The 19,419-nt window shown below is 43.2% G+C and overlaps 1 protein-coding gene across 1 annotated transcript in view; it reads right to left on the minus strand.

Moving 5' to 3' along the window:
• LOC126161268 (brain-specific angiogenesis inhibitor 1-associated protein 2-like) overlaps positions 1-19,419 on the minus strand; it is a 627,170-nt gene that overhangs the window by 73,331 nt on the left and 534,420 nt on the right. Inside the window, exons 7-10 of the mRNA XM_049917007.1 lie at positions 17,363-17,557; positions 13,225-13,450; positions 6,416-6,598; positions 276-378 (exon numbers count right to left, since the gene is read on the minus strand). Of these exons, the coding sequence (XP_049772964.1) occupies positions 276-378; positions 6,416-6,598; positions 13,225-13,450; positions 17,363-17,557 (707 nt within the window). The remainder of the gene's footprint in view (positions 1-275; positions 379-6,415; positions 6,599-13,224; positions 13,451-17,362; positions 17,558-19,419) is intronic.

Genomic DNA, 19,419 nt, shown 5'->3' on the forward strand with positions numbered 1-19,419 from the left:
TGATGGCAGTAGCCAAAATGGCAGTAACCGAAACGTAATAGCATATGAAAATATATTAAGCTATCTCCACGGCTTTCTTTCAAAAAAACCGTGTAGCCGAAATGGACGCGTCCGGTTTCGAGTCACGATTCAGCACAATTTATACGCGCAACACATACCACATCCAGTGAGACCATTAGTATTAAACATTCGGTTGAAGTTATTATTATGTCCCGACACGGATTGAGCAAGAATACCTTAAGATGGTTTGTGCCATCAGATGCGCCGGCTCTTACCTGTCAGCTGCGTCGAGCAACATCTCTGTGTAAGCTAAGGGGAACCATCCATTGGTCTGGGTACGCAGGTTCTCGCCAAACTGCCAACCCTTAATGCGTTCGCCTGTAAAAAGTTGAAAAAAAGCAATTAGTTCTGATTGGGAAAAGAGAGCGAGAGGAATATTGAAGGAATTATCTTGGCATTTGTCTTCGATGATGGAATTACGGGAAACTACTTTAGGATGGCCAGACGGGGATCCAAAACCCGATAATTGTGAATGTGAGTCGAGGATACAATGAACTACAGCAACTGGCTCAGTCTCAATGAAACAGCTACGCTTTTATGCACTACTGGAGTGGCAAACACAATGAAGGCTCTGGAAACGTATGATTGCAGCATAACTTTATGGAAGTGAAATATAAAATGTGGGAAAGCAAGAGGTGATGAAACTCGAGGCAACGTTGTGGGAGGTACAGGTCATTCACGATGATGGTCTACGTATTATGTCGCAGTCATAGAACTAGATTCGATATGTGAAAACACCCAGATATTCAGTTGATTCTGTAGTAGCTACCCAGTTATTACAAAAGTACTGACTACCATTAATTTTATTGTTCATATTGTGCTCGGTAACAGAAGAAGAGTAAAAATAAAGTGGCCATGAGAAGTACAAAATGAAATCGCATTAAAGAAACAGGTTCGTGAAGAACTGTATAGGAAACCTTTATCAGAATGAAGGTAGGTGACTGAAAAATGCACATAGATTTGTTAAATTGGCACTGGAAGGTGTATTGGCGGAACAAATAGAAGCAAATAGAGAATAAAATCGATTGTGGGAAACCATCGGTGCAAACGTTACACACACTCGAGAAGATAAAAATGTTGCCTCAGATGGTCGTTTGCTCCGATAGTAAAGATGTGGAATTTGTAAACAGTGCTCTACGGCAAATGTTAATTGTAAGAAGAACCACGTGTGAACGATGTAAACGCTGAGGCTGGCAACACACAGTACTCGACGACGCCGACATAATGACATCCATTGTTGCCTTCAAGCAATGTATTATTTTCTTCACATTGCAAGTTACATGGGCCACTATCTATTATTGGTCTTTTACCAATAATGTTTAATTTACGTACCCCTGCAAACAGTTATTGACTCACACTATAATAGTCCAGTCAAATAGTAGATATACCTTGCAAAAGGTGGGTAGAAGAGTTTATTTTTTCAACTCGTTCATATGGTTGGAAAGATTAGAAAACCGAGTTTTGCCAACAAAATTTCGCTTGGGAAAACTTTATGCAGTCTAACAACTTCGAAAATTTCGGAGTTTTTTCAGTTTTTTTCAAAATATCTCAGTTTCATTTGTTCCTATCGCTTTGACGTCTATTTTCTTTTTCAAAGAGCACAAAATTCTGTACAAATTTGATTCTTACCATTTTTTTCTACTCCCAATATCTAAGGCACTACAGCGCCTCAAAAAATACCATTTTTTTCAAATTTTGAGCATAGTGGCAAGATACCTAATTTTTGAACACTATTTTTTCAGTTTCTGTATGTATAGTATAAATACATAATACATCATGTTATAAGTTGGAATTTACCACCTCACTTTCAGGTATTCAATTTCTCTGTATGCAATATGAGGATTGCTGGGCACCCAACTATTGTGATTCTTACATCACTAACTGAAGTTCACTATGGGCCACCTCAGCCGTGGTATTTGTAAAACTATAAATATAAAAATACATCAGAAAGCGACATAAACACACACACACACACACACACACACACACACACACACACACACATACACACGCATACAAAATAAATTGTCTCAGGAAACTGAACTATTATTAGCTGCAATAGGCAACCTAATTCGGTAGGTAATTAGTGTATAAAAGCCACACAGTTGACATTAAAAATAAGTAGCTTTATTACAATTAAAATGCATTCTCAGTTACTAAAAAATGTTGACAGTTCTGGGTGTGTAATACTTGTAATATTGCACTTAAGCGCACTTGGGACAGATATGAGCATCACTTCCAACGTTTTGATGGGCCAGGTTCCTCAGTGTCACCAGAAATACCTTGAGTTACGGATTCAAGGTCTGTACGTAGAGTTGATCCCAGATTGACCTCTTCTTTAAACAGCGAGTCAGCCTCAGCAAGTTCGTTGGTTTCGTCAGCGGTTTCCTCAACATCCTCCATAACATCTTCTTCATTGTCTTCACATAAAAATTTTGGCACGTTTTCACAGTTGACCCCAATACATTCCTTGCAAATTGAAGAACATTTCAAACCCACTTTTCTGCAGGAGCACGCTCCGCCACAGTTCAGCTTGCATGAGCATGAAACAATGTGAAGAAGTGCTTCAGGTGCTGGATCTTGGCTCATTATAACGGGTATTGGACCGTGGTCGCTGTGATTCCAGCCCCATTTCTCAGGAGGTTCCCATTTTCCCATCCAACTTTGGACTTGTTGGTAAGTCCGCAACAAATGATGTTGTGCAGCATCTTGTGTATGTGGCAACCGTGCGAGATTCAGTTTGCTTTTTGTGGCAGACTTGGCGAATAGCTGGTACCGCAAATGTTCTAGTGGGTGGGAACTGCTGACACCTCCAATATACAATGCGATAGTAACCCGTTCTCCTGCAGTTATTATTTCTTCACGGGTTGCATGTGGTTTATTGAACGTGCAAAGCGCTGAGGTTAGGTGTTCATTTTTCGCAACAATATTGCAGCACTTCATTTTTCCTTGACCAAAAAAAGCAGATGTTGTATCTCGTCCGCTAAAGGCGTGAGTGAACAGAATATATTCACTGTCAAACTTGTAAGATGCAGTGGAAAACCACTTGTCTTCTGCATTTCCTCTTCCTGGCTTTAAGAAAAATAAGTTTTCAATGCCTTGCCCCAAACCGGTCATGAGCACAAGCAGGTCAACATCTTCTCCTACAATGACAACACTTCCAAAATCTTTGGTTCTTGAAATGGCAGATGTTACAATTATAAGGTCAGCATCTTCTTGTGCCTGGTGCACTTCAATGCTACACTCCAGAAATTCAATTTTAAGAAGAGTGATCAAACGCATCTTGTTTCGTTCGTTGTACAAGAACTTGTCCTGAGGGATTTGGTTCACCATCTCTGTTTCAACCACAACGTCAATCGAAGAATGTTAAATGGACCTACGAATCCTCTCAGCACTCTTTGTGTTACATTTGTCTCCCTCAAATGGATACCCATCAAATACAAAAGCAAATTTAGATCCAAAATGACGTGGCAGGTAAGAAACATAGCTTTGGGCTACTGACTTGAAGCAAACATTTCGAGTCCAAGTCATTTTGTGGATAAGGTACCCCCTATCAATGACAAAAAGTTTACTCGGTCCACCTGACTTCACATCTTCCACTGGAACGAAGGCATTGTAGAATGAACATTTTGTTCCTCTTCGCATGCCTTTTTCTGAGAATAGGGACATTGGGTAAGGAGCAATTTCATATTTCAGAAAGGCTTTTAACTCTTCTTCACTTTGTTTCATTAAACAAATCCTTTGGAAAAGAGTTAAAGGATCAACAGGAGTAATTTTAGTGCTCCCAGCTTTTAAGAATTGAACGCAGAAAGGTGAGTCACAACATTATTGCTATTTTTTGACGCGCTGTAGCGCCTTAGATACTGGGAGTAGAAAAAATGGTAAGAATCAAATTTGTAGAGAATTTTGTGCTTTTTAAAAAAGAAAATAGACGTCAAAGCGATAGGAGCAAATAAAACTGAGATATTTTGAAAAAACTGAAAAATGTCCGAAATTTTCGATGTTTTTTGACTGCAGAAAGTTTTCCCAAGAGAAATTTTGTTGGCAAAACTTGGTTTTCTAACCTTTCCAACAATATGAACAAGTTAAAAAAAATAAAATCTTCTACCCCACCTTTTGCAAGGCACAGGCTTTTTTTTCTGACAGTTTCACTGGACTACTAATGCCTGTTTGTACACTCCTGGAAACTGAAATAAGAACACCGTGAATTCATTGTCTCAGGAAGGGGAAACTTTATTGACACATTCCTGGGGTCAGATACATCACATGATCACACTGACAGAACCACAGGCACATAGACACAGGCAACAGAGCATGCACAATGTCGGCACTAGTACAGTGTATATCCACCTTTCGCAGCAATGCAGGCTGCTATTCTCCCATGGAGACGATCGTAGAGATGCTGGATGTAGTCCTGTGGAACGGCTTGCCATGCCATTTCCACCTGGCGCCTCAGTTGGACCAGCGTTCGTGCTGGACGTGCAGACCGCGTGAGACGACGCTTCATCCAGTCCCAAACATGCTCAATGGGGGACTGATCCGGAGATCTTGCTGGCCAGGGTAGTTGACTTACACCTTCTAGAGCACGTTGGGTGGCACGGGATACATGCGGACGTGCATTGTCCTGTTGGAACAGCAAGTTCCCTTGCCGATCTAGGAATGGTAGACATTATATAGAGAGTTGCGTGTGGATGTTACAAATTAGAAGTAGGGGTAGCAGGAAGGAGAGATGAAAGGAACATCGAATTTTTCAAGGCTGATGAGTAACCTTCGATTACGTCAATCACTATATCTCAGTCGGATGGTGCTGTGTAGTTCCGCCGGCACCGTCCTGGCCGTCACGCTTTCTATATACACTCCTGGAAATGGAAAAAAGAACACATTGACACTGGTGTGTCAGACCCACCATACTTGCTCCGGACACTGCGAGAGGGCTGTACAAGCAATGATCACACGCACGGCACAGCGGACACACCAGGAACCGCGGTGTTGGCCGTCGAATGGCGCTAACTGCGCAGCATTTGTGCACCGCCGCCGTCAGTGTCAGCCAGTTTGCCGTGGCATACGGAGCTCCATCGCAGTCTTTAACACTGGTAGTATTCCGCGACAGCGTGGACGTGAACCGTATGTGCTGTTGACGGACTTTGAGCGAGGGCGTATAGTGGGCATGCGGGAGGCCGGGTGGACGTACCACCGAATTGCTCAACACGTGGGGCGTCAGGTCTCCACAGTACATCGATGTTGTCGCCAGTGGTCGGCGGAAGGTGCACGTGCCCGTCGACCTGGGACCGGACCGCAGCGACGCACGGATGCACGCCAAGACCGTAGGATCCTACGCAGTGCCGTAGGGGACCGCACCGCCACTTCCCAGCAAATTAGGGACACTGTTGCTCCTGGGGTATCGGCGAGGACCATTCGCAACCGTCTCCATGAAGCTGGGCTACGGTCCCGCACACCGTTAGGCCGTCTTCCGCTCACGCCCCAACATCGTTCAGCCCGCCTCCAGTGGTGTCGCGACAGGCGTGAATGGAGGGACGAATGGAAACGTGTCGTCTTCAGCGATGAGAGTCGCTTCTGCCTTGGTGCCAATGATGGTCGTATGCGTGTTTGGCGCCATGCAGGTGAGCGCCACAATCAGGACTGCATACGACCGAGGCACACAGGGCCAACACCCGGCATCATGGTGTGGGGAGCGATCTCCTACACTGGCCGTACACCACTGGTAATCGTCGAGGGGACACTGAATAGTGCACGGTACATCCAAACCGTCATCGAACCCATCGTTCTACCATTCCTAGACCGGCAAGGGAACTTGCTGTTCCAACAGGACAATGCACGTCCGCATGTATCCCGTGCCACCCAACGTGCTCTAGAAGGTGTAAGTCAACTACCCTGGCGAGCAAGATCTCCGGATCTGTCCCCCATTGAGCATGTTTGGGACTGGATGAAGCGTCGTCTCACGCGGTCTGCACGTCCAGCACGAACGCTGGTCCAACTGAGGCGCCAGGTGGAAATGGCATGGCAAGCCGTTCCACAGGACTACATCCAGCATCTCTACGATCGTCTCCATGGGAGAATAGCAGCCTGCATTGCTGCGAAATGTGGATATACACTGTACTAGTGCCGACATTGTGCATGCTCTGTTGCCTGTGTCTATGTGCCTGTGGTTCTGTCAGTGTGATCATGTGATGTATCTGACCCCAGGAATGTGTCAATAAAGTTTCCCCTTCCTGGGACAATGAATTCACGGTGTTCTTATTTCAATTTCCAGGAGTGTATCTTGTTTCAGTAAGTGGGGAGACAGCAAACTCGCGACCCGACGGTCTAAGGCCACTACAGTGACTGGCGGACTCACCCATGAGCGCGATGACGTCGCCCTCGAGGAAGCTGAGCTGGTTGTCTCCGCTGGACAGGTAGGCGTACATGGCGCGCGCCAGCGGCGCGTCCCCGTTCTCCGACGCGACGGCCAGCGACTTCGGCCGCGGCTCGGACTCCGGCGAGGACGCCGTCACGTCGCGGCGGTCGTAGCGGGCGGACACTGCGCCAGCACAACAGCAAGTAGCTCAGTAAGCGCAGCAAGTAGCCTCGCCCCGAAGACAGCGGTACAGGGCGAGTCGTGCAACACGATACGTGCCTTACGTTTCATGAACGGTTCAAGATATCGAAACAAGTTTTTCCGAAAGCGGTAGTGCGCATAGGAGCACTTCATTTTATTGTATCAGTCGTAGTCTTCACTCTGGTATCAACCGAAATGTTAAAACCCGTATGTCTCTTTAATGGGACGATTTACTTTCTTGTAACGCTACTAGAAAGCTTTGGAAAGACGAGCACGATTGTATGACATCTGTTCACACTTGCGTTGAAACTAAAGCAAAAGTATCTGACAAACGTGCTAAAATTGATAGACAAGGTGGACGGAATCGGTTATTGTGATATAAACGCGGGCAAATGCCACGTTCCACTGTATCAAACATTCGACAGTTTACTGTTTCTCACAAAAGCTGTCCGCTTCAACACGAACACACGTTTTAATGTAGTTTTCCTAAGACCTATATGATAAGGTATTGAGATTGTGCCTGTGCTAAGAGGACTTTTCATTCAGTTTCTCTTCAACCTAGAGGGAACGGAGTGCACGCTGCAAAATGACTGCCACGGGTTGAGAAACTATGCGGACAAACGTTGCATAGACTCCCGACAGCAGTTACCGAAAGTTGTATTGCACTCATAAAATTGACAGTTCTTCAAAGGTGGCTGCCTGCGTATCTACGAATGATAGTCTCATTGAAGCCAATACATTTGTTAAATCGCAATGCAAGAGTCTGAATTTGAAATACACCAGGCTATTAGTTATCACACAGACCCACAGCCAAAAAAATTTAGTCAAATTATCACTTTTGACATAAAGTACAAACTATGAGAGTTAAGTGATCACGTAGACGCAAAGTTGCAACACTTGTTCATGGTGAGAGCTGGATGTTCGATCGATGGCTTCCCGATGATTACGGTTCGGCTCTTACCTGGACTGAGAGGCAACTGTTGAAGTCTGGATGTTACCTGAACTGGGTTCGAAATCGGAACTGTTGGGTTGGAGTCACACAGCTTTTAAAATACTGGCTGAGCGGAAGTATATACGTCCCACTCTGTTTTCGGATATTTGATTCGCATAGGGAAATACGAGGGCAGTTCAATAAGTAATGCAACACATTTTTTTTCTGAAACAGGGGTTGTTTTATTCAGCATTGAAATACACCAGGTTATTCCCCAATCTTTTAGCTACACAACACTATTTTTCAACGTAATCTCCATTCAATGCTACGGCCTTACGCCACCTTGAAATGAGGGCCTGTATGCCTGCACGGTACCGTTCCACTGGTCGATGTCGGAGCCAACGTCGTACTGCATCAATAACTTCTTCATCATCCGCGTAGTGCCTCCCACCGATTGCGTCCTTCATTGGGCCAAACATATGGAAATCCGACGGCGCGAGATCGGGGCTGTAGGGTGCATGAGGAAGAACAGTCCACTGAAGTTTTGTGAGCTCCTCTCGGGTGCGAAGACTTGTGTGAGGTCATGCGTTGTCATGAAGAAGGAGAAGTTCGTTCAGATTTTTGTGCCTACGAACACGCTGAAGTCGTTTCTTCAATTTCTGAAGAGTAGCACAATACACTTAAGAGTTGATCGTTTGACCATGGGGAAGGACATCGAACAGAATAACCCCTTCAGCGTCCCAGAAGACTGTAACCATGACTTTACAGGCTGAGGGTATGGCTTTAAACTTTTTCTTGGTAGGGGAGTGGGTGTGGCGCCACTCCATTGATTGCCGTTTTGTTTCAGCTTCGAAGTGATGAACCCATGTTTTATCGCCTGTAACAATCTTTGACAAGAAATTGTCACCCTCAGCCACATGACGAGCAAGCAATTCCGCACAGATGGTTCTCCTTTGATCTTTATGGTGTTCGGTTAGACAACGAGGGACCCAGCGGGAACAAACCTTTGAACATCCCAACTGGTGAACAATTGTGACAGCACTACCAACAGAGATGTCAAGTTGAGCACTGAGTTGTTTGATGGTGATCCGTCGATCATCTCGAACGAGTGTGTTCGCACGCTCCGCCATTGCAGGAGTCACAGCTGTGCACGGCCGGCCCGCACGTGGGAGATCAGACAGTCTTGCTTGACCTTGCGGCGATGATGACACACGCTTTGCCCAACGACTCACCGTGCTTTTGTCCACTGCCAGATCACCTTAGACATTCTGCAAGCGCCTACGAATATCTGAGATGCCCTGGTTTTCCGCCTAAAGAAACTCGATCACTGCCCGTTGTTTGCAACGCACATCCGTTACAGACGCCATTTTAACAGCTCCGTACAGCGCTGCCACCTGTCGGAAGTCAATGAAACTATACGAGACGAAGCGGGAACGTTTGAAAATATTCCACAAGAAATTTCCGGTTTTTTCAACCAAAATTGGCCGAGAAAAAAATGTGTTGCATTACTTATTGAACTGCCCTCGTAGTGAGGCAAGTTTGGCGCCGTCTGTGTCGCCGTCGGCGTCACCGGTAAGAGTGCAGTCTTTCGCAAGCCACACTGTAAACCTGTTGTTACTCTCACGTTGACGTTTGCCGAGTAACCGAGTAAGAAAGCCAGAAGACCTACCTGTACTGGCAGGGGGGGGGGGGGGGGGATACGCCACAGTATGCAGCAGTCGCCGCAGTGGTATCATCATTACTTGCGTCTTTTGCAAAACTCGTCTGCTGTTTGATAGACACTTAGGAAGTGAGGTACAAAGTAATATGTCTGACGAATGGAGCACAGAGATTGTATGATCTGTTCAGCTTGTGGAGAAAATATACAGAAACAAGAAACAAATTTGAATTAAATCAGCATACGAGAAACACGTGGGAAGCTAACTGTTCAGATTCCCGGTCACGGTACCACGTCTTGTGAAAACTTACATCTCTCAAGATCATCAACCTGCGCCTAACTGCATGGCGGACAGCTCCCGTTTCGTCCGATATTCCGTCCAGAAAACTGATTCCTCTTGCCCAACTTCCAACCAACGACTGCCAATGTGACAGATGAGAAGAATAACAAAGTTTAAGGAACCTCGGGGAAAAGAGAGGAATCTTCCCACTTCTGTCATACAAGACCCACATTTTATTGTCCCAAGGTTGGCCCTGGGATAATTCCGAGTTACCCTTACTGGTCAGCCTGTGTGTACCATGTACCGTGTGGAATAATGCAATCTCATTCGATAAATTAAATTTTTGGGGTGAAAGGGAACTGATCCTGCTACACTGATCAGCTGGCACTGTTTATCTGGGACTTTGAGGTAAGCAATGAAAGTAAAAATGTTGTGCACAGATTATCCCAAGGAAATGGCAAGGCAGCACGTAGGCAGACACCAGCCCCGTTCACACAAAACCAGTGGAGTGGAAAACAGGCTGGCTTCCGTGAAGGTTGATCAATGCCCTGGGAGATGTTCTCGAACTAACTGGATTGACAGGATGCCCTCTGTCGACGAAGGAGACCCGTAACCAAACCTCAACTGCAAGGAGGGGCTAACCCACCTCTCTAAGTACAAATTTCCATTGTCCACAAACATAACCGCAAAATAGTGTCCGAAAAAGAATTGATAGAGCACAGTGTTATGTGACAGCAGCGTCACAGAATACCAACGGTTCCCACATTTTTCCTCTGAAGGAGCGCTTTGGAAATCCTGGTGCTTATATGGAACACTTTGTTTATGCTGAAGGTTGATCTTTCTATTTGTCATACGCACACTCTTGCAATCCGGATGCCATCGTCGTGTCTTAATATACATAATTCAACTTTTACGTCGACAAAAGCCTTACGTTATTGAGCCAGTACACTAAGCGTTTAATATTCACGCCTGAAGTACCATGGTGCTGCAGTCCTAAGTCATGGCTTGTGATTATTTGTCTTCATAAAATGAATGTCTCTCAAGACAAGAGCCGTTTGGCTTTATTCACTGTACTTTATCAGCATCTGATGTACCAAGGCCCATCAAGCGTTCCGGAAAAGACAGTTTTAAAACTATCGAAATCTAAGTGAAAGTTCCAATAAACCTTCATTTGCAAGTCAGTGACTGATTTTTTTCAAACTCTCCAAGTTAACAGAATTAATAAAATTTTAAAAACCGAGGAACATTTTTATTCGCTGGTTACTTAAATTTTAAATCATAACTGATAACACAAAAACCTTGACAAATTTTTAAAAAAGTAGGAAAAAATATTGAAAGAATACGATGTTTTTGATAGTTCTTTGGGGATCGCTTATTCACTTCCATATACAGTTTGCGAAACCCTGCAGTGGACAGTGCTCACGAAGGTTTTATAAAATCCTCTTCTCTCATTTTAAAAATGTGGCAGTTGACAATAAACACACGAAGATTACTGAAGTTCTGCTGCAGACACTGTATTTGCTACATACGTTTAAAAGCAACCGGAAACAAGTGAATGCTGCTCAATGTCATCAGATCCGTGTCGAGCTTCTCTACTTGGAGCACCACCACAAAGATTCTTATCATTGTTGACAAAATGCCGTTCCTCTTACAGAAACCGTAGCTTACCCCGCATCTATGTCGTGTGGTACCTACGTTGTACTTTAGTAGCTTTGGCTTATCCTCTCGCTGCGTATAACGAGAGAGTCCGGTGCTTTTACAGCAACGGATTCGGCCCGCTTTGATTTTCCGTTTGACCAAATTTCTAGAGCACTTTTGCGAAACGTTTCGACGTCGACATTAACAAGCGTTATATCACTGTACTCGCTATTTCATCTTTCGACTGCTTTTAAAAACTACATCATGCTATTAAAAATACGTTTTCTTCAATATCTCTGTTGATACAAGAGTGAATAGTATTAACCGTACAACAAAATTAGTGTCCCTATGCCTGCTATAATTTGCCTTAAGTCTCATAGCAATATCTGGAACCGATCAGTTTGACCACCTATCTCGGATACCCTTGCGAAAAGTTTTAATGGGAACATTAAGAAGCGTTAAGGGGCTCCGGAAAGGCTCAAAATCATGAAAAGTTCAATTTTTACTTTTTTGCGTTTTCTGAATCTGCTGACTATTACCTTTTAATAGATATATAATTTATTCAATTCCGAAGACTACAACTATTTTTAAATTTTTTTTGAAATGTGTTCTACATGGGCGTGACCCACTGTGGCGCTGTGCGATATGTTAATTACCTTGGTGACGGTGATTCTAAAAGTTTCAAACATGTTCAAGGACTGAAGCCCTATGGTGAGGATGTTGTAGTGCAGAAATTTGAGTGTACTGGACACGTACAGAAGCGAATGGCAACAAGACTTCGGCGACAGAAAGCTTCGTGATGGTAAAGGGTTGGATGGGAAGGGAAGGTTAACTGACAGTGTAATTGACAAAATACAGAACTATTATGGAATGGCTATTAGGCAAAATACACAAAGTTTCGACGAAATGAAGAAGGCTGTTTGGGCTCTTTTTTTTTCATACTTCTTCAACCGATGAAAATCCCCAACATAGCTTGTGTCCCAAAGAAGAAGACAGTTGGTGTAAATATAACAAAGGATTGCTAACTGGTGAAGTGTACACTCATAAGCATAGTCTGCCTCATGCAATAATCGAGGTGATAAAACCTATTTTCAGAGACTTAGCAGCACCTGAACTGTTGACAAAGTGTATTCACGGAAAAACTCAAAACCCCAATGAAAGTGTAAATAGTGTTATATGGTCGAGAATCCCCAAGACTGTATTTGTTGGAATAGAAACACTTCACTTTGGTGTGTATGATGCTGTTGCGACTTTCAATGATGGCAACATTGTAAGGTGCAAGGTATTTAGAAATATGGGAATGGAGATAGGTTCTAACATGGTACGAGCGATGCTTGCTTTAGACAAGGAACGCCTTCGGGCTGCAGACAGGGCTGTAAAGAGTCTAGAAATACAAGCAAGAGTAAACAGGGGGAGGAACAAGAGAAAGCTGGAGGAGGAGTTTGCAGAGGATGAAGATAATCCATCCTATGGACCTGGAATGTACTAAAACGTTAATCCAATCTTTGTCGCTCGACTCCCAAAACTTTTATTTTCTCATACTAATTACATGTTTTCTAAGGATCTTCCAAACATATTTGTTTCAAACTTTCAGTAAATGTTACACAGTACCTTCTGCATAATTTAACACAGCCTTTTTCCAAAAAACTGTATATTTTTGAATATATAAATAAAAAATTGCAAAAAAATGTTGTGAATTTTCATTACAATTGAAAAAAAAATCATCTTTAATAACTGAACTAAAATTTTGTAAAATCCCTGTGTTATGTTGTAGCCCATATTCCAATAAATAATCTGTAAAAAGTTCAACTTCCTACCTCAAATAGTTTGTGAGGAAAGATGTAATTTATAAGCGTTATTTTAACATTGCAAGTATAGGGCGTTACGGAGCCCCTTAAATCACTGTACTTGGCTTTTCAAGATTTTTCAATGCGTTGTAGCGAATCTCGTTTGATGAAAGGGTAGAGAATATTAACCAAGCAACAAATTACGACAAGCGTCTAAGCATACCAACAACAGTCGCAAAATTCGTTTCTGTATCTTTTACACTTCACCAAATAGAAGGTGCGCACGGCTGAGGTGATCCGCCGCCGCCAACTTGCCTTGGTCCAGGGACTGTGTGGAGGCGCTGAGGTCGAACTCCGACTTGGCCCTGGAGAGCGGCTTGAGTGGGCTGTGCTGGCTGGCGGCGTCGCCGATGGAGCGCATGTCCAGGCACGACGCGTCCATCGACTTGGTCTTGCGCAGCTGCGACGACATGGACACGCGGTCGTCCTCGGGCCGGTCGCGCTCCGCCTCAGAGGGCGCGTCCTCCGAGTAGAAATTCACCTGCGGACATCCCGAGGCTCAGCTGACATCGGCTGACTTGGTAAAACAAAGACAGAGTACTCAGGAACATTTAATGTCTGAAAAATCTGGCGCACATTATTCCACGTATGCCTTCCAATACCGACTGTTCAGAGTCGGGCACCATGCATTCGTTCGGTTAGTTAATGATAAAAAATAATACCACAATTTGCATGTTTAAAAAAAAACTGGCAATGGCAAGGAAAGCGTTTCTGAAGAAGAGAAATTTGTTAACATCGAGTATAGATTTAAGTGTCAGGAAGTCATTTCTGAAAGTATTTGTATGGAGTGTAGCCATGTATGGAAGTGAAACATGGACGGTAAATAGTTTGGACAAGAAGAGAATAGAAGCTTTCGAAATGTGGTGCTACAGAATAATGCTGATGATTAGATGGGTAGATCACCTAACTAATGAGGAGGTATTGAACAGGATTGGGGAGAAGAGAAGTTTGTGGCACAACTTGACCAGAAGAAGGGATCAGTTGGTAGGACATGTTCTGAGGCATCAAGGGATCACCAATTTAGTATTGGAGGGCAGCGTTGAGGGTAAAAATCGTAGGGGGAGACCAAGAGATGAATACACTAAGCAGATTCAGAAGGATGTAGGTTGCAGTAGGTACTGGGAGATGAAGAAGCTTGCACAGGATAGAGTGGCATGGAGAGCTGCATCAAACCAGTCTCAGGACTGAAGACCATACCAACAACAACAACAAGTTTTAGCTAGTAATAGCGAATACCCTGTTCAAGAATCACAAGAGGAGGAGGCATACTTGGAAAAGGCCGGGAGATACGGGAAGATTACATTATGGTCAGACAGAGATTCCGAAATCAGATACTGGATTGTAAGGCGCACCCAGGAGCGATATATAGACTCAGATCACAATATAGTAGTGATGAAGAGTAGGCTGAGGTTCAAGACATTAGTCAGGAAGAATCAATACGCAATGAAGTGGCATACGGAAGTACTAAGGAATGACGAGATACGTTTGAAGTTCTCTAACGCTATAGATACGGCAATAAGGAATAGCGCAGTAGGCAGTACAATTGAAGAGGAATGGACATCTCTAAAAAGGGCCATCACAGAAGTTGGGAAGGAAAATATAGGTACAAAGAAGTTAGCTGCCAAGAAACCATGGGTAACAGAAGAAATACTTCAGTTGATTGATGAAAGGAGGAAGTACAAACATGACATGTTCCGGGAAAATCAGGATTACAGAAATACAAGTCGCTGAGGTATGAAATAAATAGGAAGCGCAGGGAAACTAAGACGAAATGGCTGCAGGAAAAATGTGAAGACATCGAATTGGATTGGGGAGAAGAGAAGTTTGTGGCACAACTTGACCAGAAGAAGGGATCGGTTGGTAGGACATGTTCTGAGGCATCAAGGGATCACCAATTTAATATTGGAGGGCAGCGTGGAGGGTAAAAATCGTAGGGGGAGACCAAGAGATGAATACACTAAGCAGATTCAGAAGGATGTAGGTTGCAGTAGGTACTGGGAGATGAAGAAGCTTGCACAGGATAGAGTAATATGGAGAGCTGCATCAAACCAGTCTCAGGACTGAAGACCACAACAACAACAACATTAAAAAAAAATTTCAAATGGAGGAAGGCGTCTTTTATCGAATGGTGCAGGTAGTATTGTCATTACTGCCTTAATAAGATTTTATAAACATTACACATCTACCTTCACATCCACACTGAAGAGCCAAAGAAACTGGTACAACTGCAAAATATCGTGCAGGGCCCCCGTGTGCACGCAGAAGTGCCGCAACACGACGTGACATGGACTCGACCAATGTCGGAAGTATTGCTTGGGATGGGGAATTGACACCATGAATCCCGCAGGGCTGTCCATAAATCCGTAAGAGTACGAGGGGGTGAAGAACTCTTCTGAATAGCACGTCGCAAGGCATCCGATATATGTTTAATAATGTTCACTTCTGGGGAGTTTGATGGCCAGCGGAAGTGTTTAAACTCAGAAGATAGTTCCTGGGGCCACTCTATAGTGATTTTGGACCTGTGGGGTATCGCATTGTCCTGCTGGAATTTACCAACTTAAACGGAATGCACAATGGACATTAAAGGATGCAGGTGATCAGACAGAATGTATGTGCCACCTGTCAGAGTCGTATCTAGACGTATCCCATATCACTTCCAATTGCACACACCCCACACCATTACAGAGCCTCTACCAGCTTGAACAGTCCCCTGCTGACATGCAGGGTCCACGGGTTCATGAGATTATATCCATACTCGTACTTGTCCATCCGCTCTATACAATTTGAAATGAAACTTGTCCAACGAAGTAGCATGTTTCCGGTCATCAACAGTCCGATGTCGATGTTGAGGGGTCCAGGCGAGGTGTGACGCTTTCTGTCGTGCAGTCATCAAGGGTGCACGAGCGGGCCTCCGGTTCCGAAAGCCCATATCGATGTTTCGTTGAATGGTTCGCACGCTGACACTTGTTGATGGCCGTGCATTGAAATCTGCAGCAATTTGCGGAAGGGTTGCACAACTGTCACGTTGAATAATTCTGTTCAGTCGTCGTTGGTCCCGTGCTTGCAGGATGTTTTCCGGGCGCAGCGATGTCGGAGATTTGATGCTTTACCGGATTCCTGGTGTTGACGGTACACTCGTGAAATGGTCGTACGCGAAAATCTCTACTTCATCGCTACCTCGTAGATGCTGTGTCGCATCGGATCGTGGGCCGCCTATAACACCGCTTCAAACTCACTTACATCTTGATATCCTGCCATTGTAATAGCACAAACCGATGTAACAGCTGCCCCAAACACTTGTTTTCTTATATAGGCGTTGCCGACCGCAGCGCCGTATTCTGCCTATTTAGGTATCTCTGTATTTGAATACTCTAGGCTATACCTGTTTCTTTGGCGCTTCAGTGTAACTCTACAACGTTTCGTACACACATATATTTTAATTGTAACCCCTCGTTAACTGCTCTTTCTTTCCGTTAGAACACTTTTTTTAACATATTGAAATATTTTGTTAAATTTTTATTTACGGTTTCTACATATACATACAACGTAAGGATACAGTACACCATGTTTTAGAGTTGTTATCGTGTATTCTTTCCACTACGCATTACGAAGTTTTATTGTCATTTTACATTAAATTTACTATACAGCCATTAATTCGAAAATTATAACACATCACTTACGTATAACTAAAATTTGTATGGGAGAAAGTAGTATACAAATCAAAGAACAAGAGTGTAGAAGAATACCAAAAAAACTCAAGAGACTATCTAACTACAAAATATGTAATTGTCAGTATCAATTCATAGCATTCAACCATTGATTTTGTTCCTAAAAACCGCAATTTTAACAAATCATACAAACCTCGTGTTCGTTGGTCAAAGCCAGCTACAAAAATGTGTACGAACTGTATTTCAGATGGATATTACTTATAACGGCTGCTGTTTACCCGGCAGTTCGTGCTTGCTTTGCAGAACATTCAAATACAATATGACTATATAACTGGGCAGTTTTTTCCAGACAGCTCTTCACTGTAGATAACAGTATGATATGTGGAAGGTCTGAAAAGTCTTTAGGATACAACATAAACAGCAAGGATCCCAACATTCTTCCCTGCAGTACCCCTGCAGTTACTTTTACGTCTGTCGATAAGACCCCATCGAGATAGAATCTCTTCCAAGGAATGTTCAATCCAGTCGCGTATTTCGCTCGGCACGACTATCGGTCTTCTACGGTCACACGACTGCTTTCTTACCTTCCTTCACTCATCATGTTGTCTGATGCTATGTGATCAGTAGGTGATGGGGCGACATGGGAGACCTTGTTACAGTGTATGTACGGTCTGCAAGTGGCTACGAGCTGCAGTACTGCGGTATACCTGGACGTGGGAGCTCACCTGTCGCAGCCTGGCCGCCATGACGGCCTCGACGCCGTCGGGCAGCGCCTCCCTGGACTGGGCCACCTCCTGCCACGCGTCCAGCCGGCCCTCCAGCGCCAGCCGGCACTGGCTGTGGTGCAGCAGGTAGTGCTTCGCCAGCGAGCACTGGCGCTCCAGCACGAACCCGTAGCGCCGGCGCTCCTGCGTCATCGCCTGCAACAGTCACATTACATGGTAGCCGTGGAATCGTACGAGGATGACGAACCTTCCCAACATACCAAGCACTCCCGTGAAATTATTCCTGAAAGCTGGACAAATTAAGAGGTTAATGGTACAATGAAAATTTTTAACCTATACGATTAAGTCTCAGGAAGTCGTTTCTGAAAGTATTTGTAGATTAGATTAGATTAGATTAGATTAATACTAGTTCCATGGATCATGAATACGATATTTCGTAATGATGTGGAACGAGTCAAATTTTCCAATACATGACATAATTAAGTTAATTTAACAATATACTTAAGTTAATATAACAACTTTTTCATTTTTTGAGTTTTTATTTTTATTTTTTTAAATATTTTTTTTAAAATTTATATCTAAAAATTCCTCTATGGAGTAGAAGGAGTTGTCATTCAGAAATTCTTTTAATTTCTTCTTAAATACTTGTTGGTTATCTGTCAGACTTTTGATACTATTTGGTAAGTGACCAAAGACTTTAGTGCCGGTATAATTCACCCCTTTCTGTGCCAAAGTTAGATTTAATCTTGAACAGTGAAGATCATCCTTTCTCCTAGTATTGTAGTTATGCACACTGCTATTACTTTTGAATTGGGTTTGGTTGTTAATAACAAATTTCATAAGAGTGTATATATACTGAGAAGCTACTGTCAATATCCCTAGATCCTTAAATAAATGTCTGCAGGATGATCTTGGGTGGACTCCAGCTATTATTCTGATTACACGCTTTTGTGCAATAAATACTTTATTCCTCAGTGATGAATTACCCCAAAATATTATGCCATATGAAAGCAACGAGTGAAAATAGGCGTAGTAAGCTAATTTACTAGGATGTTTATCACCAAAATTTGCAATGACCCTTATTGCATAAGTAGCTGAACTCAAAGGTTTCAGCAGATCATCAATGTGTTTCTTCCAATTTAATCTCTCATCAATTGACACACCTCAAAATTTGGAATATTCTACCTTAGCTATATGCTTCTGATTAAGGTCTATATTTATTAATGGCGTCATACCATTCACTGTACGGAACTGTATGTACTGTGTCTTATCAAAATTCAGTGAGAGTCCGTATACAAGGAACCACTTAGTAATTTTCTGAAAAACAGTATTGACAATTTCATCAGTTAATTCTTGTTTGTCAGGTGTGATTACTATACTTGTATCATCAGCAAAGAGAACTAACATTGCCTCTTCATGAATATAGAATGGCAAGTCATTAATATATATTGAGAACAACAAAGGATCCAAGACTGACCCTTGTGGAACCCCATTCTTGATAGTTCCCCAGTTTGAGGAGTGTGCTGATCTTTGCATATTATGAGAACTACTTATTTCAACTTTCTGCACTCTTCCAGTTAGGTACGAATTAAACCATTTGTGCACTGTCCCACTCATGCCACAATACTTGAGCTTGTCTAGCAGAATTTCATGATTTACACAATCAAAAGCCTTTGAGAGATCACAAAAAAATCCCAATGGGTGGTGTTCGGTTATTCAGATCATTCAAAATTTGATTGGTGAAAGCATATATGGCATTTTCTGTTGAAAAACCTTTCTGGAAACCAAACTGACATTTTGTTAGTGCTTCATTGTTACAGATATGTGAAGCTACTCTTGAATACATTACTTTCTCAAAAGTTTTGGATAAAGCTGTTAGAAGGGAGATTGGACGGTATGGAGTGTAGCTATGTATGGAAGTGAAACATGAACGATAAATAGTTTAGCTAAGAAGAGAACAGAAGCTTTCGAAACGAGGTGCTACAGAAGAATGCTGAAGATTAGATGGGTAGACCACATAACTAATGAGGAGGTATTCAATAGAATTGAGGTCGAGT

Source organism: Schistocerca cancellata, chromosome 2, assembly GCF_023864275.1.
Source record: "Schistocerca cancellata isolate TAMUIC-IGC-003103 chromosome 2, iqSchCanc2.1, whole genome shotgun sequence".
NCBI lineage: Eukaryota > Metazoa > Arthropoda > Insecta > Orthoptera > Acrididae > Schistocerca > Schistocerca cancellata.